Source organism: Citrus clementina, unplaced genomic scaffold, assembly GCF_000493195.1.
Source record: "Citrus clementina cultivar Clemenules unplaced genomic scaffold, Citrus_clementina_v1.0 scaffold_5, whole genome shotgun sequence".
NCBI lineage: Eukaryota > Viridiplantae > Streptophyta > Magnoliopsida > Sapindales > Rutaceae > Citrus > Citrus x clementina.
The window spans coordinates 34,716,007-34,738,169 of NW_006262201.1; the positions used below are offsets into that span (position 1 = coordinate 34,716,007).

Sequence of the window (22,163 nt, forward strand, 5' to 3'; positions counted from 1 at the left end):
ATTGATAAAAAAATTTATTAATAAAAATTCTGCTTAAATAAACGCAACTTTTTTAAAAACTATACAAACGCAGCCAACATACAAGGTAGATCTCAAGAGTTCGCGAAGGAAGGAAAAAAAGATGAAAAATAGACACAACTGATCAGTGTTACATGATAATCGAATAGGATGTTAAACTAACTAGTCTCTTGGTAGCTTCTTGTTCTCCGATTCAAAGATTTTCATTTCTCAATGGAAGACGCGTACGCCAGATCTGTTGTTGAGGTAATTCACTTCTCTCCACAAATTTGCACTTAAAAAGTCGATCAAAATTTAATTTAACGATACACTTGAAGCAAGCTAATTGATCGTTTCGTTTCATCAGGTATTGGATTTTTTCGGAGTGGACCCTACCAAAGGTCTCACTGATTCACAGGTATTCATTCTTATTATCATAATTATTTGTTTTGAGCTCTGAAGTTGAATTGGCTGCATGTTATTGATTTTTATTGAAACTTATTGTGGAATAATTCACTTCGGTATATGTTGTTTGCAGGTGGCGCGGCACGTTAGAATTTACGGTAAAAACGGTATGTTTTCCCATGGGATTCTGTCTTTGGCAGAATTTTTCGTGAATGCAAGATAATATTACTTGGTTGTAAGCATTGTTACACTGGCAGGGAGTGTCTGTAATAGTTCTAATTTCTTTGCTCGACCCGACTCTAAATGTTACTATTGAGAAAGTTAACTGAACCAATACAGAATCAAGCACTGCATTATATGCTGCTACTCTCAATTGTCAGTGATTCGATTAAGTACCAAAATTTTATCCCACCAGATGGTGTATGTGTATCTTAAGTTACATTTTCTTGTTTTCTCATACACATTTGTGTTTTTCTTTCTGGGTCCGTAGAAAATTTAATATAAGTGTATATTTTAATCCATCTGCTTCTGTTTGTGCGATGCCAAAAATACATGATGTATCCTTCATCCTATCATGAGTCAGTTTTCTTGCAATTGCTTAATTGGAAAACAGTATGGTGTATGACAAACATTTAGTTTTCCTTCCAATTTATTTTTCTTCTAATTTGCTTTTCTTCTTGTCTTGCATGCATCTTTTCCGGTCCACAGTTCTGCCTCAAGAAAAGAGTAAGCATATGGCACATACTTTGCTAATCTCTTTCTGAATATTTTCTTCATTGCTTTGACAATAATATTCATTCATAAGAACTCTTGATTTCCTTTCAATGTAATTAAAAACTTACATGCATATATTTTTCAAAATATTCTGTCCTGTTAAATACACTTTATGGTGCTAAATCTTATGTATTTTTCTTATTTAACTGAATTCAGGAACTGCATTCTGGAAGTTGGTTTTAAAGCAATTTGATGATTTGCTTGTGAAGATTTTAATTGCTGCTGCTGTCATTTCTTTCTTTTTGGCTCTGATTAATGGAGAGACTGGCTTAACAGCGTTTCTTGAGCCTTCTGTAAGATATTTGGCTGCTTGCTTGTGCTTTTTTCCTTATAGTCTACAGTAATAAGTATTTTTTTAATAAGAAATTAACTAACATAAAAATGAATGTTTTATACTTCAGATGTATTTGTTTACAAGTGTTTTAACATGCAAGTTTTGATATTTGCTCTTGGCTTTTCATGCTGTTCCTTTTTGCTGCTTACTTGGGTTACACTTACACCTTCTATCTTTATGATTGTGTTTAACTTGGAGATTAGGGTTTAATTTTCAAAAAGCATCTCAGCGCTGAAATTGGCAAAATTTTGATTATTGTCTCTTGCTTTATTGGTGCCTAATTGCTTTTTTTTTTCCATAGTTAATTTCTGTTATGTGATGAATTTGATATATTTATCCTGTTCGGGAAGGTGGAAAAGGGTGCATGATACTTTAATTTCTCAGATGAAGACTCTGACGAAAAACAAGTAGGCCAGGCTTGAAATTGCTACTTATTATTGAATTATTTTCATCTGATGCATGATCTTTTCTTCCTTCATGATACACAAAAAACAAGCTGATATGATTGGATATGTGCTGGTGTTTGTAGGGACTTTTGGCATGCCTGTTCTGCATGTGCCTGACCGGCATAGATGTGACTTATATATGAATTTAACTGTTACCTAAGTTCATGTCTACATGCTGGTCTCCACTCTATGTTCTATATTTTTCCTTACTGATTTTGTCATTATTTCTACAGGTTATCCTCCTCATATTGGCTGCCAATGCAGCAGTTGGGGTAATTACAGAAACAAATGCCGAAAAGGCCCTTGAGGTTAGTTCTGAAGTAGAAAGTTCCAAACTAACAATGAATTACTATTTTCTTTTTAAATGTACCATTGAACATAAAGATAGATTACCATAGCAGCTTTCTTTTTTAACTTAACTTAGATTTTAGTTCTGTTACTTTTATTATTTGTATTGGAAATTTCTATGTTCCCAATTTTAATCTTCTTTAGTTTGGTGTGGAAATTGTATCCTCCTTCTCATTTTGTAGGAACTGCGTGCTTATCAAGCTGATATTGCAACTGTCCTGCGAAATGGTAAACCCATATTTATAGAAATAAGTCAATGATTCTTCAAGCACTATGATGATGTTGTTACTTAATGCTTTGAATTGTTGTTATTGCTGTTCTTCAACACCCTCTCCCCCCCCACCCCGGTAAACAAAAAGTTTAGTTGAATGGTGATTAGGAACTCTTCATCTGGTGTTGTCTGCTTCCTTCAGTCTGCTTGAATCTGTTGCTGTTGCATGCTTCTGATCTAGTTTAAACTTTAAGTTGGTTTTGTGCAAACTGTTTCGCGGTCAACTCACCCTTTTTAGTTAGTTCTCTCTTTTGCCTTATAATCAATGGAAAGGTGCCTCGCAGTTATGATATCTTTGGAAGTGCTTTCATATATGTCTTATTTTATATGTTTAAATTTTGAGGTAAAATCACAAGTTGTACACTATCTTGCATGCATTCTAAAGAGCATTCCTCAACTCTGTCATTTTTTATCTTTCACAAACATATCCAACATTGGTTTCATGGATTTATCAGTTTCTTTAGTTTGTTGTCATATTATTTGTGATCTTTATCATGTTTCCTTACATTTATATGTACTTTTTTGGTTTTTCTCTCTAGGTTTTGGACGATATGTGACACCTATTTCTTCATCATTTAATACACTTTTTGGATCTTTTTTTTTTTAAAAAAAAAGAAAGGGAAAAAAACAACCCACACTTCTGTCATTTTTCTGTCAATCACAGTCTAAATTGCAAACTATTGTTGCAGGTTGTTTTTCCATTCTTCCAGCAGCAGAGCTGGTACCAGGGGATATCGTAGAAGTTAATGGTAAGTAGATCATGTGCAATTAATTTGACTTATATTTGTAAGAAGTTCAGAAGATGGTAACAGGACCTTTATGGCTATTTTTTATTCTCTCGAATCAAATAGTGGGATGCAAGATTCCAGCTGATATGAGAATGATTGAGATGCTGAGTAATCAGTTGCGGGTTGATCAAGCAATTCTTACGGGTATGTCTTTTGTATATTTAATCTTGTAATTGAACTCGATTGCCAATGCTGCCTAATACTATGACACTAATCATCCTAAAAGAAGGTGATTGATCCAATATTCATACTTTGACATTTTTGATTAATTTTAGGTGAAAAATGTTTTGTGCATAATTATTACTTGCAAGCATGATAACCTCTTTACTGTTTCACTTTTATTTTTAAGTACTTCTTTTATTCTGAAATTAAAGTGAGTGCAAAATAATTGGCACATGAAAATTCTTGTTCATCTCATGATCATGGTTCAATAATGGTAGGTGAGAGCTGTTCTGTGGAAAAAGAACTTGATTCCATCATAGCGACAAATGCTGTATACCAGGACAAGACAAATATTCTTTTCTCGGTAAAAGTTTTGTTATCCCGTTGCTGTGAATATTCAGATACAGTTGCTATGCTTATGTTCCTAGGAGTTAACAGGATATTTGTTTCAACCAACGGATATGATTCACTGTTTTTGGACAGAAGGGATGCTAAGAATCCCTTTAGAAATGGGTTTAATTGGGGATATTTGTTTCACTGTTTAGAAATGGGAATTTTCAGAAATGAGTCTAAAATATTTTGACTGCCAGGGTACGGTAGTGGTTGCGGGCAGGGCAAGAGCCGTTGTAGTTGGAGTTGGGGCAAACACTGCCATGGGCAGCATACGTGATTCAATGTTGCAGACAGAAGATGTAAGCAATGTGGATTTCACTCTTTGTTAGTATTTCATTTGCAGGAAGTATCCTTTTAAAATTTCCTTCGCATTTGGTTGTTCCTTTATGTTAATATTCTGTACTATTTGATTGCAACTCCGAAACTTGCTTCAAAGGTTTTGTATTTGTTCTCATATCAAGGGATCTTTGAAATTTATATGGTAACTGGTATGGATGTTGTAGAAATCTATTTGTGTCAGATAGATAGGCTTTTCTGATGGGATATGTCTTGGCTGTATACAGTGTTGACTTAGGCATTGGTGTGTGAATCATTTATTGTCTGTTCGGGAGAGGCCTGAATTGTATGTCATGATAGCATAAGATACAATGGCTAGGACAACCATCTTTTCCTCTTCATGGGGTCTTTCATGATTTTCTAGAATTCCATCAGAAAGGGGAAGTGTAATAAAAAAATTGTTTTTTATATATCTATTCTAATAATTAATATCTACTGTTGTTGCAGGAAGTGACACCCTTAAAAAAGAAACTGGATGAATTTGGCACTTTTTTGGCTAAGGTGATTGCAGAATATCTGCCCTAGTGCTTGTTTTCTAATTATAAATGATAGGGAGATTATGGCTGTTGTAAATTAGACCAGCATACTCAGGGATTGCTTTCTATTCCATTGGATTTGAACTGTTGTGAATTTGATTGCCAGCAACAGATAAAAGATCTGTTGCATTTAGTACTTATTCATGCCTTCAGCCTGGATAAGTTGACTTGTACACTATGAGTTTGAAGGAAACTCCATTTTTTGCTACGCCCTTCTTTAACAGCTTTAGTTTGGGGTTACTCAACACTGTAATAGAGTCAGTTTGACCTAGAGATCTTGTCTTTACATCCTCGGTTCTGCTAATAAAATGTGTGTTCGGATCCACACGTGTGTTTGGATCCACATGACAAGTCCATGTTAATCTAATTCAGTCATGCAGTCATTTTCTATTAGCTTAAGCTTTTGTATCAATGCTAATTCAACAATATTGGACTTCAATATAACTATACCGCTCTTTGCTCTTTGCTCTGTCTGTTGCTAGTTTGTTTTTAAACTTCTTTGACCTATTTGGCATTTCCTGAGTATTCTTGCCTATTACAATATTCTGTAATAAGAAATTGGAAGACTTTTCTTTGTCATTTCTATCACTCATTTATCCTTCCTTTTCTTTTTCCTCTTTTTTTTATTTATTTTTTTATTTTTGGGGTTTAATCCATTAGTACAATATTCAGATTGCTAAACTTAAGCATGTGACAGATTTTCTTCCTTCACTGACTTCTCAGCGTGTTCAGAATGTTCGAGGTTTACTTTATATAGGCAAATGCTTATATTTTCTATTACTTCTGTGTTATGCATTTATGAACATTTGCTGTGTTTCTAGGTCATTGCAGGGATTTGTGTATTGGTATGGATTGTAAACATTGGTCACTTCCGCGATCCTTCTCATGGTGGGTTCTTGCGTGGTGCAATTCATTACTTCAAGGTAGTTCTCAGTGGATGAGGTCTTATTATTTTCTTCTCCATCACATAATAATAACAGTCTACTATTCCCAAATCCTCTTTATCCACTGTAATGTTTTCTGGATAGATATTTGTTTGCATCTTACTGAATGTTTCAATATTGTTGCGTTTGTCTAATATATTTGCTGGTATGTCCATGATTTTTGACGATTTCAAGTGCAATAGGTAGGTGTTTACATTGTTTTGATACCTGGATGGTTGGTTTAAAGATGTTTGGCACAAAGTTATGTTCAAAGTTTGAAGTTGTCTAATATTCGATGATTACTGCATGGGCCTTTGTCTTCAATTGGATGATTAACATTTTCTTTTTCTTATTGTGCTGAAATGTCTACTTTTGAGGGTAGTTTTTGGAACTTGGTCAAACTTGAAGAGCCATATGTTGATTCTCTAGCAGGCCTAGGTTTTGAACTTTGTTTTTGATGAGCAAAGTTGATGATTTGAATGTGCCAGAGGCCTTAATTGTGCATCACTCACTGGATGCACAGATAAAATAAAATTATACAAGGCCAAGTCTATTCTTAACATCCCAGGAAAGTCCTGTCTATTCTGAGTGGACATCATGTTAAAGAATGCATTTACAATTACCTATGAATATTCCCAAGAATCATTTCGTTGAGGCTGCCTTTAGCGCTGAAGTGTTTGTTCTTATCATTGGGAAATTAAATTATCAATATTCTCAATGGGAATTGCATTGGCTCAAATTTTTGTCCCTGAGATATAAGCAGAATGTAAATCAATCATGCCGTATTTCATATTCTTGGCAATAATTTCAAATTTGCATCTGATCTTGTTATGTTATATAGTTTTTGTATTAAATCTTCTTCATCTAGTTTTTTATATCATAACTTGACAAATTGTGCTTTATCTTCCTTAGATTGCAGTTGCTCTTGCAGTTGCAGCAATCCCTGAAGGGCTTCCAGCTGTTGTTACAACGTTAGTGCTCTAAGTTTTATACGATAAATTATGTAACAAAAACAATTAACTTAAATATATGTAGCAAAATAGACATAATTGCTGGTGGCATAAGTGCAGGTGTTTGGCCCTTGGAACAAAGCGAATGGCTCGGTTGAATGCTATTGTCCGGTCCTTGCCATCAGTAGAGACACTAGGCTGCACTACAGTAATTTGCAGTGATAAGACTGGAACTCTGACAACTAATATGATGTCTGTTGCAAAGGTGATAACCTTAAAATATTTATGAACTATATGCCACTGGGTTATGTCTTCTTTCTTCAGATCTGCTATTCAAATTGTGATTTTAGCTGGTAGTTGCCATGCATTGTGGAATATCCTCATGGACACTTGTTTTCTTTAATTCTTGTTTCTTAGTGCTTGAATAATTTAGAAATGTGTTGTTGAAGTTTTTCTTCTATTAACTTTTTCCAAAACTCAAAAGATTAATGGTATTTACTAATTGCAATTAACCGTATGATTTTGTTTAACATTTCTGCTACTTTGGCTTCCCAGATATGTGTGGTTCATTCTGTACAGCAAGGTCCTATTATTGCTGAATATGGTGTGACTGGAACAACGTATGCACCAGAGGGCGTTGTTTTCGACAGCAGTGGAATCCAGGTATTTATTTTTTGATGATCTGTTATTTCCATATGCTGCTTGCAGCCTTGCCTCTCGAGTAAATTGGCTTAGTTGAAGAAAGTTGGAAAAGAGTCGTATCCATCCTTCTGTCTCTCACTGTTCCTTCATCAGTGTGACATTGATCGTTTTGCAGCTTGAATTTCCTGCTCAGTTGCCTTGTCTTCTTCACATAGCTAGGTGTTCAGCTCTTTGCAATGAGTCTGTGCTACAATATAATCCAGACAAGGGGAACTATGAAAAAATTGGGGAGGCTACTGAGGTGGCTCTCCGCGTTCTGGCAGAAAAGGTAGGTCTTCTACTGTCGATTGTGAAAAACTGCAAATCTTACCACTGTTATTTATTCTTTCTCTTCATTTCATCTTCCTCCTATCCTTATTTTCCCTTTTTCCTGGACACTTGTTTTTCCCCTCTTCTCCCCCCCCCCCCCCCCACCAACCCCCACCCTTCTATTACCTTTTTTGGTATCGCAATTGCTCATTTTAGGGTGCAGTCATATTGGTGTTACTGTGTTTACAGGTTGGCCTTCCTGGTTTTGATTCCATGCCTTCTGCTTTGAACATGCTTAGCAAGCATGAGCGTGCATCATACTGTAATCATCATTGGGAGATTGAATTTAAAAAGGTTTGCTTTTGTAAATTAATTGATGCTTGTTTTATTTTTATCATTACATTTGTTGTGTTCAATGGATCCCGATATATTTTGTGTTCAATAGAGAATGGTTAAAAGGGTTTCTGGATTTGTGTTTCCAGACCTTTTGTCGCTAAGGGATCTGATGAAATCCCTTTTGAATTCATGACTGAACCAGAGCTTTTCATAGCAAATGGTATCTTCTGTTTCGGCAGTTTTTTTTTTTAAATTTTATTGGCACTAATCCTCTTAACCCAAGGAGTGGGTTAATTAGTGTCATATTTGGCTTTTAACCATGAGTCTTAGGTTCAAAGCACGTAGGACCAAGTACATGCTTGAGTTTCATTTGAAAGAAATTGGTTGAACATGAAAAGTGATCATAGATTGAACCTTCTAAATATGGTGTCATAGATTGAACTTTGAAACTAAATCAGCATGGCTATCATTATATTCTTTTTCACTAGATTAGCTTGCTAGTCATACAAGTTCTAGAAATTTGATGATTTTCATGCTTCTCTTTTGGAATTCTCTTGTAATTGCTAAATTAATTTTGATGGCTTGCAGGTCTCTATTTTGGAATTCTCTCGCGACCGCAAAATGATGAGTGTCCTTTGCAGTCATAAGCAGATGTGTGTTATGTTTTCAAAAGGTGCTCCAGAGAGTGTCTTATCTCGTTGTACAAATATCCTCTGCAATGACAATGGCTTCATTGTACCAATGACTGCTAATATTCGAGCAGAGCTGGAATCAAGATTGAACAGGTTAGATAATTCCATATTGTATTCTTAAGCATCTCGTGTCACTTCTCTTTGTTTTTCCTTTCATTTAAAAGCATGCATGAGATGCCTGGTGGCAGTATAACTGCCTTTATAAACCTTTCTTCATTCCTAACAGGGTTGAATGGCAGGTGGGGGCTCTTGCTCTGCACGGCTTGGAAACTATTAAAAATATATGTTTTTGATTATTTCCTCTCTATATATATAGATTGTTGAGAGAACAAAAAACAATACTTTTTCCTTTATTCATTCCTGCCCCTAAATCTTTATGTTCAACTGCATCTGTGCATAATTTCATGCCAACTTAATGAGTTCTAAAGTTTGGTGGTTTAAGGTACAGTTATTTGATTTTTATTTTTTGTCATGTGAACACATGTTTGTGCATCAGTCTTGCAGGAAAAGAAGCATTGAGATGCCTGGCTTTAGCCTTGAAACAGATGCCCATAAATCGACAAACTCTCTCTTATGATGATGAAAAAGACCTTACATTTATTGGGTTGGTATGCTTTCTTTTCAAAATGGAACACTTAATTTATGAAGTTTTATCAAATGCTTGTCATCGCACATAATGCAACAAAATTTTATGTACATGCTTCCTTATTTGTGGGCCTGGCAAAAGTTCGTACAACAAGAAACTATATGATTAAAAATGTTGTTGGGTTCCTTTGGTGGGGGAAAAAAATAAATAAAAAAGGGTTGTTGTGTCTAACCTTTTCGAGACTGGGCGATCTGTTAAAACCCATTTGGTAATTGATCATATTCAGGTTTGGTCTTTGAAAGTGTTTCACTGTTAACATTAATGCATTTTAATAATTTAATTGTTGGAAGATTTTTTTTTTTAAAAGGAAAAAAAAGCAACTTTAAATTGGCTACTCATGTTCTGTGTTTATATTTACTGAAAAAGTCCTGAAGTATTTATGCTAAGACTTGTGTCATTGTAGTGTTTTTATTTAAATGATTATATCCGTAAACTAATGGATTGGGTAAGGGTGAGCATAATTTAACACAATACAATATAATACAAAATAACAACTAGATGCTAAGTAAACAATGTTGTTGAGAGTATCGTGAGTTTCAAAAGCTAAAATGTATATGTTTGGCAAATTTATTATTATAGTGTTGTGACATTTTATATTAACTATAATATACATGAACTTAAATTGTCCACACACATTTTGTTTTGTTTTATTTTTAATAACACTCAAATTTACACCAAGTGAGTATTTTGTATTCATCCTTGTTTTTGTGGATTTGTAGTCCAATCAAACCTTGTACATCTCTCATAGTGTAATATATAATATTTTGCTTCTTAGCCCCCAAAAAAAAATTCGGATAAAGTCCGTAATCCATATAAAATATGATAATGGTTATATATTTGGGTTATGATTGATATGTTGCTTTTGGCTTTCGACCTGCTTTTAAAAACTGTCTCCGCAATGGAGAAAATGTGAAACAAGCAATATAAAAAACTTTTACCGAGAACCTTTTTTTTGAAAGAAATTAGTTAATTTGTAACTTTTCAACAGCAATCTCATAAGGCCTTAATACTTAAAAGGAATATATGGTTCTTTAGTTATTTCTATTATTCCAAGTTATTCCTCAGTCTTTTTTTCCCCCCTTCTCTTTTTCTTTTCATTGACAAAGGTGGGAATGCTTGATCCACCAAGAGAGGAAGTTAAAAATGCTATGCTTTCATGCATGACTGCTGGCATACGTGTTATAGTTGTCACTGGGGATAACAAGGTAATCCATCATCACTGATGTAATTTCTGGCTCTTTTGAGCCCCATTTTTTCCCTTTACTCTTGCGTTTCTAATATGAGACATGACTTCAGTCCACAGCTGAATCGATTTGTCACAAGATAGGCGCCTTTGATCACTTGGTAGATTTCGTTGGTCGCTCTTATACAGCTTCTGAGTTTGAAGAACTTCCAGCAATGCAGCAAACTGTGGCATTGCAGCATATGGCACTTTTCACCAGGTATGTTGAATGATAAGGAATCTTGAGTTCTTTTATTTCATTGCTTCTCTTTGTTGAAATTTTCCATTTTTGATACTTATATGAGTTAAATTTGACGTGTTCTTTTCCTTTCAATGATTTTCTAGGGTTGAACCTTCTCATAAAAGAATGCTTGTTGAGGCCTTACAAAACCAGAACGAAGTGGTACTGTTGTACTTATAATTCGTAATGTTTGCATCATTTCACATTTTTAATGTAACCCCCTTTTTAAGTTGATCAAATTTAATAACCATGAATGATTATTTGAATTTTAACAACCCATAAATACCTCTTTACAGATGTGTCTATAAATACAGAAATTTATTCTGGAAAATAGCAACTATGTGTTTTTGAGATGCATTTATGTTATTTTGCACTGGTACTAGTTTTTATTTTTGTATATCATATTATAAATGTTATTGTAAATTTTATACCAACAATTTAAAATATTAGACGAGTACACCTTGTCAGTCATCACATTTTTTATTCTGTTACTGTCTTCAAAAATGTAAATATTATTTATAATATATAGAAGAAGCTATCTCTAGAATGTAAAATCTGACTGGTCAAACAGGATTGCATACATCTGAGCCCGAATTATTTGGATGGAGTTGTTTAAATTTGAGTTTTTATGCTCTATAGTTCTTTGAAATTATATTTTATGCACGAAGGATTTTGTCTTGTGATTGTCATTTCCATTGTTCTAAACTTTCTCACTGTGCTTTATTTGTCCCCAACATTGTTAAACACACAAAATAAATTTTATAGGTTGCAATGACTGGTGATGGTGTCAATGACGCACCTGCACTAAAGAAAGCAGATATAGGAATTGCCATGGGATCTGGAACAGCAGTTGCAAAGGTAAGATGACTGGTTCCAGGAAGCACTTTAATTTCGTTTTTATTCACAGCAGAGCATCATGGACAGTAATCTGTTTTCATTTGACAGGCATCATATTATATAAACAAAATACAGAACTTAAGTGAATATCTCTTATTTCCCTGAATGGACGCATTTGTGGTGTTGGTTTATTATGGAATTTGTGCGGTCAATCGAATGTTGTGTTCCTCTTATTGTCATTCTCTTTCTCTACCGTTAGTTGTGTTGGTTTCTTAAATATTCCTGGCAAATTAATGTAATGTTTGGCTTTGGTGCTATAATTACTAAACTCTTTTCCCATGCTTTATTTCTGTGTGGTATCAGTTTACTTTAATTTCTAAATACTTTCAGTTAAAGGTCACTGAAGATCAATTGTGCATTTTTTAGACTTCAACTTACAAGCAGCATAACAAGATTTCGATGCCATGCGGCAAAGTTCTGTAGTTGACTTAGCTTTTGCCTAGTACATATAAATTTATTGTTGTCGTATCATTTTTCATATTATCTTTATTGTCGGAGTTGCAGAGTGCTTCAGATATGGTTTTAGCTGACGACAATTTTGCTACAATTGTTGCGGTACGCCATTTTGCCCATATCCTTATCAAAGGAGCTTCATTTGCTCTCTTTTGTTGAAGTTTTGGTGTGCGCGCACACAACACACACACACACACACACACACAGAGTGCAGGACGTTCCCTTCCTCTCAATATACATGGCATTCAACTTCAACTGCTTGAACCCTTTGATCCTGTGCAGGCTGTTGCAGAAGGAAGGGCTATATACAATAACACAAAGCAGTTTATCAGATACATGATTTCTTCAAATATTGGTGAAGTAGTTTGTATTTTTGTGGCAGCTGTGCTTGGAATACCTGATACTCTTGCCCCTGTGAGTTTAATTAGTGTGAATATTTGAGTTTCTTTTTACTCCATTTTATCACAAAAATTGAAGGAACATTAACATTCTGTCAATATGTCATTAAAATATATACCATTTTTAGTATGCATATTTGCATATGCCTAAAAGGTGAATACAATTCAACTCAAGTTTAAATGCTTTGCATAAGTAACATCATCGATGCTGTACAGTCATTGGTGATAAGGCAAGAATTTGATCTGTTATGTTGTACACAAAAAAGTAATAGTTTATCCTTCTGGGGTAATTGTTAATATTTGTCCAATTTTCTACATCTTTATTGAGGTCCCAATTTGCAGGAGTAAAGATATTTCTGGTCTGATGATCTGCCAACAACCCCCCCCCCCCCCCCAAAAAAAAACTTTCTTTATTTATCACCAAAAAAATGATCTTTGTGATTTTAGGTCCAGCTGCTGTGGGTCAACTTGGTAACGGATGGATTGCCTGCCACGGCCATTGGTTTTAATAAGCAAGACTCTGATGTCATGAAGGCCAAACCCCGTAAGGTATTACTTGATACATAGGCTAGTGGTAAGCTTGGAAAAGTTTTGATTATTTTATTTGTTTCATACCCTCTTTCTTCAACTATGTTTAACCCTCCATCTGGTTGCTGAGATGAAAGGAGGAAAGCAATTTTGAATTTCATGTAACTGAGCCTGAAATGCATTCTTTTCTATGGTTTGTCTATGGGTACGTAATAAAGCTTAAACTTGATACTTTTTGCTTCATCATACATTGGTTTCTGACGCAAGTGTTCTCTCGGTTTTTCCTCATGGTGGGCTGAGTTCTTGTCATACAGATCCTTCTGGCATTAAAAGCCTACATATTTTTCAAATTCTTACAGCTCGATCTGAAATTTATTTACCATCTACATAATCAAATTTTAATTTTTAATTAGATTTTTTTCTTGGATGAGCAAAATGAAAGTTTATAGTTTCTCATGTTATGCACTTCTTCACACCTTGAAAATGCAGGTTAGCGAAGCAGTAGTCACTGGATGGTTGTTCTTTCGTTATTTGGTAATTGGAGGTAGCTACAATACCATCAGAGCGTTCGATACTTTATCTTTGTGAATTATCTGGATTTTTTTTTCCCCTCTTTCAACTGATTAGAGGTTTTCTGATGACTTTCTTAAGTTGAAATATTATTGTTTATCGCATGATGATTTTTATCTTCTGGAGACCTCATAATGGATTAAGGCAGATTTTTTTTTATTTTAGATTTATCCTTTGCGTTATTGACTTGTGTTAGCTGCGCTGGTCTACCTTTATGCTGACTCCTTATTAATATTGTGTTCTGCTTAATGTCAATGAAAGTGGACTTTTTATCCCGGTAAATTGCTCACTGTTCACAGTTTTCATCTTTGGATTTTAGAAAGTTGAGAAATTGTGTAAAAGTGTCTTTCCTTTTTTTTTTTTTAACTTTTTGAATTTTTCTGTCATCCCATTAAATGTGCTTTTCATTGGGTATTGACTTAACATGTTTGCATAATCAGACAATTGTGACAAGCATGCGGCATTGTTCTATTTATATTGTTTAGTTATCAGTTTTTCCGAGTAAAATATTCTACTTTAAATCTAGGTTAATGACCTTATTTTTTATTTTTTATTTTTTATTTTTTAATGCAGCTTATGTAGGAGTCGCCACTGTTGCAGGATTCATATGGTGGTATGTTTATTCCAATGAAGGTCCCAAGCTACCATATTCTGAACTGGTGAGTTTTTTCACTTTTTCTTTGAATAACTATTTTAATATTAAAGTTGTGCTCGGTACAGAACTAGACTGCTGAGTTTCTCAGATCAAACTCTTAATGTGTCTGTGGATATTGCTTTCAGAATTCTGATTACCACATATACTGCAGATGAATTTCGACTCCTGCTCAACAAGGGAAACAACTCACCCATGTAGTATATTTGAGGATCGGCATCCCTCAACAGTGTCAATGACTGTCCTTGTTGTTGTTGAGATGTTTAACGCTCTGAATAACCTGAGTGAAAATCAATCGCTGTTGTAAGTATGCAGCACTTTCTCTTTTCGTGATAAAGAAAGTGTATTGACACTGACCTTTCTTATCTTTCAGGGTTATCCCTCCTTGGAGTAATTTATGGCTTGTTGCATCAATTATCCTGACAATGTTCCTTCACATACTAATATTATATGTGCCTCCATTATCCGTTCTTTTCTCAGTAAGAGTTTCCTTTTTGCCTTCAGTTTGATCAAATTCAAAACTATTTTTCTCTGTTTCCATTAGGAGTTGATTGGTGTGCTATTTGCACTGCAGGTAACACCTTTATCTTGGGCTGATTGGACTGCTGTCTTCTATCTTTCATTTCCTGTATGTATTATCGCAAGCATATTTACTACACAAGAAAATTTGGTGTTGACTCTGGCAACTTTCCATACGCGGATCTCTTTTGATATCTGCTTTTATAATGAGCTTAAAATAAAATTAACATACAGTCTACATTCAGATCTTAGAATATAGTCACAACACTAAGCTAAGAATGTCTTGTCATATATGTGGGTTGGATGCCTATGCATTTAAAAAACAGTGGGAACCTGAGATAAAACCTGAGATGCGTGTGCTAGTTGATTCAATTAATAAGGTCACCTCAGGTGGTATAAGAAGTCGGAGTTCAAAATTGGATCGCACAAGGTTAGGAAAAGAGATGAATTCATTGGTTATAACTTAGTTCAACCCCGTTTTTTTCTGTTTATGTTGAGTGAAACTGGTAGTATACTAACCCTACTGATTTTTCTTGAATTACTTGTGAATTCATTAAAAGGGAGGAAAGTAACTCAATTCCTTGATCTGCCTGATGGCCTGGAATTGAATTTAACTGAAGATGGCTTAAACCATCTTCTACTAATGTTCTCTTGATAACTGTCGTAGGGGGAATTTGTATATTTATCATGAGATTCCATTGTAAACGAGTCTCACAAACGTTTTATTAATCATCTTCCTGGTGCTATAAATTAGGAATTTATTTATAGTCAGATCTTTATCCTTTTTATGTGTTTTGGTGTGAATTCTAAATTTGAACTGACTACCTGACGCAGGTTATAATCATTGACGAGGTGCTGAAGTTCTTCTCGAGAAAGTCCAGTGGTACTTTTCATTATTTTTGCTTGTACCATAAGTTTCCTTGTATTTGGCTTTTATAGATAGTTTACCAATTGTTGGCACCACATAAAATCAATCATCCATTTGCATTGAAACAAAATGCGTCAACAGAATTTTCTTCCTAAAGTGCCTCAATCAACGTTTATTTAGGCTAATATCAAGGTCAAGCAATATGGATATCATTCAAGTGAATGGAAGGACCTTTCCTTTCTGTGTATTTTGGAAAGAATGAAGTGGTTCAAACTTCAATGTTGGTAGTTCAAATAGTTCATATATGTTCTTTTTGTTGCAGGCATGAGATTCAAGTTCTGGTTTAGGAGGCATGACATACTTCCCAAAAAGGAATTTCATGAGAAGTAAAAAAAGAAAAGGAACTTATGCCATCTAGTACCTTATCCACAAACTGAGTTACACAAGATGGTGGTTTCTCTAACACTTAGTGTCATACTTGAACAGATACCAAGGATCCTCCACAATTTTGTTCTCTTCTGTTTGTCTCCATTGCAGTGATGTAGATATACAGGAGGCGCCCTACAGAATTTCCTAGTATACTAACTTTGGCCTTGCTTTCATTTGTAAGTGTTCTTGTCTGATATGAGGGTTGTACTGAAGAGCAAGATTTGGGGCTCATTGATTAGGCGGATTTGCCAAGTGAGCTTCCTTAGTGTTTTAAAAATCTGCATTATTCTGGCGTTGTAAACTTATTGTTGCTTTGTATCCACGATGCTTTTCACTACCAAGCAATTAAATTAATTAAAAATGAATAAAGAACTGTAATTGTTATAGAATGGTTCCGCCCCACAGCTTCTTGTGAGAACCAAAATTTGAAGTTTGTGCATGGTTATGCTCACCATTTCAGCTCACTTGAGAATACATCGCATGCATCTTTATTGAGCATCTTCATAATAGTTAATGGCATAGTAGTAGTATGTAGGTGCTCGAATGACTATTTCTATGTTTTCAGAACAGAAATTGACTATTCGGTTTCGTTTTTTTCCCCTTTGTTAAAGGCTTGTTATTATGAATGTGTCATTTATGGAAGTTCTGTTTATTATGAACATTGATACAGAGATTGTAGGTGACTACAATGGATCGTGATTTATCCATCTTTGAAACATAGCATAACATTCTGCAGGCCTGTACTCGGGAGCGATGTGTCCTCCTCCCTACAAAATAATCCAAACAATAGATCACTAGAAAATTAGATTTCGTTTAGTTAATATTATAACTTCATTATTGTTAAAAATAAAAAATCTTAAGAGGCAGCAAGAGTTGCATATACTTCTTGCCTTTACACTGGCATATGTCATCCGATTGGAGTAAGTCCGTGTAAATCTGTGCAGGCAGTTATCAAAATATACTCAGTCGAGCTTCTTTAATAGGCTTAATATCAAGAATACGACTATAAATTTCATAAGCAAAATGAACACCCGGAAATAAATCAGGGTTTACCCTGCAACTTGGCTGTGGAGAATCCATGGCCTCCAGTCATCAATAATGGAGTAATTCAGAGTTTTTATCCAAGCTTCTGTTCCCAAGAATGGTACGACCATGTCATGATCCCCGCTGTTACACAGTAAACCAGAGGGGAAAAAAATGAATTTTAGTATACATCAAGTATTTGAAGCTGATGATAGTTGGTGCAAACCGGTCAGTTCATCTGGTAAATACTCTACGGTCCGAGGTGTATATTTTGACAGCGGTAGGGTTAATATTGGTAAAAAAACAAGAAACCTTAAAGCATAAATGTAAGTGATCTTACCTATAAATTAAAGAGCGATAGCCTTTAGTACTGAGGCTTACATGATATGAAAAGCTGCTGCCAATTTCTTCTGTATAAGGTAAATCATAATTGCACCGCTGCCATTTCCCTTTGCTTCCCTGTGCTAAGTAAGAGTCATGCATGATTTCATGTATTGATACCAAATGTATGTATTTAGATTCCGTAGACTTTATATTGTAATAAATGTAAATTGTAACCAATTTTTTTGGTGGGGGGAGTATTGATCTCATACCTGCCTTATCTGTAGTGCTTTACGGACATTATAGTCATTCTCCCAATTTTGAGAGAGCATATATCCGAAAGACTGCAGAGAAAAAAGGCTTACGTAACACAAAGTTTCAATTGGATCTAATCAATTTTTTATGTATTATGTATTCAAGACCATTTAGAGTGTATTTGTGTGTGCTTTTAATTATGTTAAAAGTTGAGATTATTCAAACACCAAGAAAGATACAGTATGGTTCTGCTTTGTAGCCTCGGTAATTTCGATAGTAAAAGCTGTTTGTTTTTTTTTTAATGAAAATTAATGGAGCACTTTAAAGGGAAAAAAAGAAAAAGAAAAAAAAAAGGCACTTGGTAAATGCGTTTTAGAAGATGCTTTTACTCAAATCCTTTTTTTCATCTTTAACAAAAGTATTTCTGAGCACACCCCCTGCTAAAGGACATCTCATCAATCATATACGATAATATTTCTCCATGTCATGTATCAAGAGTTGCTTTATAATGCCTACTCTAAAGAAAAATGAAGTTCAGTGATTTTAACCATAGGCACTCTTAAAAAAGGCAGTTGAAGAGGCAAATCAACATATGATTCTTTGAAGAGGCTCATGCTAATAGTTGCTATGAATTAAAAAATCATATTGTCTCTTTGCAAAACATTCATAAATCTAATCTCATCAAAAGTATGTACCAAGCCTATTTGAAACTTAGAAGGAAGAGAATAAGGAGTTACTCGACAGCCAATTGAAGGAAGTGCCGGTTCAGGATCAAGGAACTCTTGAGATTTCTCATTGTCATTAAGAGATCTCCTTTTACCATTTGAATCTCGTGGCTTTGGAGAGAAAAAAGGACAACGGGGTTCCAATATATGATTTTGATCTAGTCCTGAAATCAACTGAACAAGCCAATTGTCAAGCACATATCAGCATAGATGAAGAATAGGCCAATGAGACACTGAAGATCAACAGTAACAATAGATGAGGATGAAAAACTGAAAGGTTCCATAAATATATTATGTTGGTAGCTTACCTCAGAGAAAGCCTGATTATCATTCAAACAATCTACATTGCTGGGATCTATATTTGCATAGTCCCCTCCACAAGTTATCTTCAGTGACTGCAAAAAAGTTATTTGGAATAATGACACTCCAAACTTCTGGTTATTTCATATTTTCCCTTTCTCTCTTCTCATTTGTGACTTTCAATAGGGTAGTCGATGAGGAAAATTGAGTTACCTCGTAGAGTTCATTTGAAATAAGCCCCATTCCATGAGCAAACGGGATTTGTGAGTTCTTATCCACAATCTTGTCTGTTTTGGGGTTCCCTAGTATGTATCCCTGAAACAATATCAGAACAACTATTTGATTAGCAACAAATTGAAAGAGTGAAAAATAGTTCTTCAGTAAGTGTGCTCTGGATTGTTTTTTTCATTTTTTATTATGCACATTCTAGGATCTTTTTCTGTTTCAGATGTCTATTCAGCTCCTTAATTTATCCTGATTCACACCCTTAGCAGTATGCATGAGTTATGTTTTTAATAAAAGGAGACCAATCACAAACCTGTAGATTTATCAGCGGTTTGATACCTTCTTCATTTTCTGCATGACCATAACCAAATGACTATGAAGTAAGGAAATAAAAAGGGACAGTAATATGAATTAAACTTTATATGCCACTATTGAGGCACTAAATGTTTCAAATTTCAGCAGCCTCCTTCATGGTTTTAATCTCTTGGAGTTGCAAATAGGTTTGTGCTGCAAAGTGAGGCTCACAATTCTACACAGAGAAGGATTAATATGTGAAGTGCATAAAACTTAGAAAGTTAGAGGAGTCCTTCAACCTTGACTAATGATCTGCGATTGTGAAAGGGTCAAGAAATTTAATATCCATGAAATAACAAAGAGCAGATTCCTATTTTTATCATGTACGCATTGTCATTTTAGGTAACATATTAATCAACCATTGTTGCCATACCATTTGAGATCTGTTGAACAAGTGGGGGGACTGTGATGCCAGAGTATGAATCCCCTCCAACGTAGAATGGATTTGAGAGGAACTCAGGGTGATCCATCAGCCACTATAAGATCCAACATGGAATCAGAAACAGTAAATGGTCCTTAAAAAAAGTGTATTAGTTGAGAAGTATACCTTTCTAAGAAATTGGTCAACCTGGTGAACCTGTTTAAAGTCACCAGTTTGAGAGGCAAGTGGGGTTCTTACGTAGGAAAATCCAGTGCCGACAGGCGAATCCACAAACAAGATGCTGGCTTCCTGAAAATTAATCAAAAACATCCAAATTACAGAAATAGATCGTCTAATATACTACCAAAACCTGATACAAAACACAGTTGTCACCTTTGTCCAGGAGTAGGGATTTAAGTGCAGAGTAGGCAAGCTCCCATTGTACTCCAGTATATTGAAATTTATTGGACCTAGCAACCAACCGGCCAATCACGACAAATGCTCCAAAACTTTTTTAAGCAAACAACTGAAAGAATGTATGATGGCATCTGAGTATTTACCAATTTCATAAACAAGAGCTGAGAAGGCAGAGCAGCCTGGGCCACCAGTAAGCCAAAGCAAGAGAGGGTCCTCTTTTGGATTTTTTTCCGACTTAACAAAGTAATAGAAGAGCTGTGCATCCTCTGACTCGCCTACACCTACATACCTGATCAAATAAATACGTATAAATTCAGAATAAATGTTAACTGATCACTGGTGCTATTTGCTATCACGCATATTACGAACGAACCCAGTTTCAAGTTCAAAGGGGAGGGGCCCCTGGAATCCTGGAAGAAACTTGGCTGTTGAGCGAGAATCTATAAGCTGCATGCAAAGCTGTAACTGCAAAAGAAGAAGAAGAGAAAAACAGAGCTTGGCCATTTGAATTTGTCCTTTCCTAGCTTCTAACTGACAGTTTTTTTTTTCAGAAACAAAACTAGTCAAACAATCTCCAATTTCATTAGATGGCGCTGCAAAGGATTAGATAACAATCAGTCTCTAAGTGGTTGGTTGATGGTGAGAATGGACGAATTACAGACATTACCAAATAGACTTGTTTAGCTGTATCACCACTAATTTTACCAAATTAATTTTTTAATCATTTTCGTATTAAGTCAAAAAGTGAGAAATTTCTTCAAAAATAATAATATATTTTATTGATTGCTTCATCATTTTGGCTTCTGTGAGATGTCTGCAGCGATATCTCTGAGATGCCTGCAGCGTCATCATGCATATTTGTTGCGGCAGGTCTATATATCTATCTATCAATTTCATCGCCTGACGTGTTCGGCCCCACTCAACTTTCGTTCTCATGGCAAAGAAAGAAAGTTTCCATTGTTAGATTGTTCAGCGTTTGATGTCACCTTTCAAACTGGTAAGAGGTTACTGTGAGTCGAGCCGTTAACACCAGAAATCTTTATAACACTTCTTCGAGATTTTATTTTTTATTTTTTTAATTTACATTCATATATTAAAATTAATTATTTTCTCATAAAAAATTATTCTTAAAAAATAATATTTTTTAATTTTTATTTATAAAAGATATAGAACCTAAAATTTTAAATTATTTTATACGAATAATTTATAACTCCACAACCCTAAACTCGTATAATCTTTTCAAGAATATCTTTAATTAAAATTCAAAATAAAATATAAATATGAAATGGGGTGAATATAAAAAGTTTATTAAAAAATATTTTATTTAAATATTTGATGCAATTGTCATCCAAAACAAGAAATGAATCAATTTATCTATCATTATTGCAATAATTTCAATTAAAAATGAATTTTGTAAGGGATTTTGAGGGGTGTCAAACCTACTCAAACTGTATTTAAATAATTTCAATTACAAATTTGAATTTCAGCAGTTTTGTAGAGAGTGATGAGATTTAATAAGATTTTGTTGACACAAATATTTGGAAGGTTAATTAAGCAATTAAATAAATGTTATTTTTTCGAATGCACATATGTTACCATGAAAGTTCTATTGTTATCTGTAATAAAAAATATATATATATTGGGACTACTCTTATGTGTTATGTATAGTTTGAATATTTTTTCTCATCTATTATTAGTGTGATATTTATTTCACCCATATTAATCGGGGAGAAATTTATTCTTACCCAATTAAATAGAGGTCATTTTAAAAAATGGGTTTCACAAGCACGTTTGATGGGTGCCAATATCCAACTCGAACTGAAACTTTAAGACTAAATTTTCCCAGTAATATATCCACGACCATTTGGCATACAATCATTATCTACTATCTACCCAGCCAAAAGGCTGGAAAGACGATGCAGAGAGGAAAATAATTTGATGATGGCAACTTCACATCACGCTCTCCAACATTTGAAACCAGGGATTTGTACATGGAATACATGTGAATTTTGGATCAAAAAACATTGTTAAATGATTCTACAGAAATTTTTGCGAGGCACCAACGGCCCCAGCACTTTTCTTAGTGTATTTATTCATTGGCCTTCTTGGTTTTATCA

The 22,163-nt window shown here is 34.5% G+C and overlaps 2 protein-coding genes across 8 annotated transcripts; one reads left to right on the plus strand and one right to left on the minus strand.

Annotated features, from left to right (window-relative positions):
- Positions 1–65: 65 nt before the first annotated feature.
- On the plus strand, positions 66–16,454 carry LOC18043013 (calcium-transporting ATPase 3, endoplasmic reticulum-type). 5 transcript variants are annotated; one of them, XM_006433589.2, is made up of 34 exons: positions 66–264; positions 365–415; positions 536–569; positions 1,111–1,128; positions 1,333–1,469; positions 2,190–2,264; positions 2,487–2,532; positions 3,265–3,324; positions 3,427–3,507; positions 3,804–3,889; positions 4,116–4,217; positions 4,702–4,755; positions 5,612–5,713; positions 6,626–6,684; positions 6,784–6,928; positions 7,219–7,326; positions 7,481–7,633; positions 7,864–7,968; positions 8,539–8,735; positions 9,139–9,250; positions 10,395–10,493; positions 10,585–10,730; positions 10,856–10,913; positions 11,517–11,609; positions 12,153–12,203; positions 12,384–12,515; positions 12,947–13,048; positions 13,517–13,571; positions 14,171–14,256; positions 14,404–14,552; positions 14,623–14,728; positions 14,824–14,877; positions 15,603–15,651; positions 15,959–16,454. In XM_006433589.2, exons 1-34 carry the CDS (start codon positions 232–234, stop codon positions 16,024–16,026), a joined length of 3,006 nt encoding a protein of 1,001 aa, XP_006433652.1. In that variant the 5' UTR covers positions 66–231; the 3' UTR covers positions 16,027–16,454. The 5 variants fall into 5 exon arrangements, with proteins under 5 accessions (XP_006433652.1, XP_024039913.1, XP_024039914.1 ...); XM_024184145.1 differs by lacking the exon at positions 1,111–1,128; XM_024184146.1 differs by lacking the exons at positions 14,623–14,728; positions 14,824–14,877; positions 15,603–15,651; positions 15,959–16,454 and having other exon boundaries at positions 14,378–14,470.
- Positions 16,455–16,566: 112 nt separating this feature from the next.
- LOC18043014 (serine carboxypeptidase-like 17) lies at positions 16,567–20,953 on the minus strand. Of its 3 annotated transcripts, none has more exons than XM_024184149.1 (14): positions 20,420–20,953; positions 20,190–20,335; positions 20,023–20,099; positions 19,816–19,938; positions 19,642–19,744; positions 19,228–19,265; positions 18,903–19,004; positions 18,698–18,784; positions 18,402–18,563; positions 17,682–17,753; positions 17,429–17,547; positions 17,119–17,232; positions 16,949–17,001; positions 16,567–16,832 (listed from the first exon to the last, which is right to left on the minus strand). In XM_024184149.1, the coding sequence occupies exons 1-14, from the start codon at positions 20,548–20,550 to the stop codon at positions 16,696–16,698; spliced, it is 1,464 nt and encodes a 487-aa protein (XP_024039917.1). In that variant the 5' UTR covers positions 20,551–20,953; the 3' UTR covers positions 16,567–16,695. The 3 variants fall into 3 exon arrangements, with proteins under 3 accessions (XP_024039917.1, XP_024039918.1, XP_006433653.1); XM_024184150.1 differs by having other exon boundaries at positions 16,568–16,832; positions 16,956–17,001; positions 18,698–18,820; XM_006433590.2 differs by having other exon boundaries at positions 16,572–16,832; positions 16,956–17,001; positions 20,420–20,949.
- Between the last annotated feature and the right edge of the window lie 1,210 nt (positions 20,954–22,163).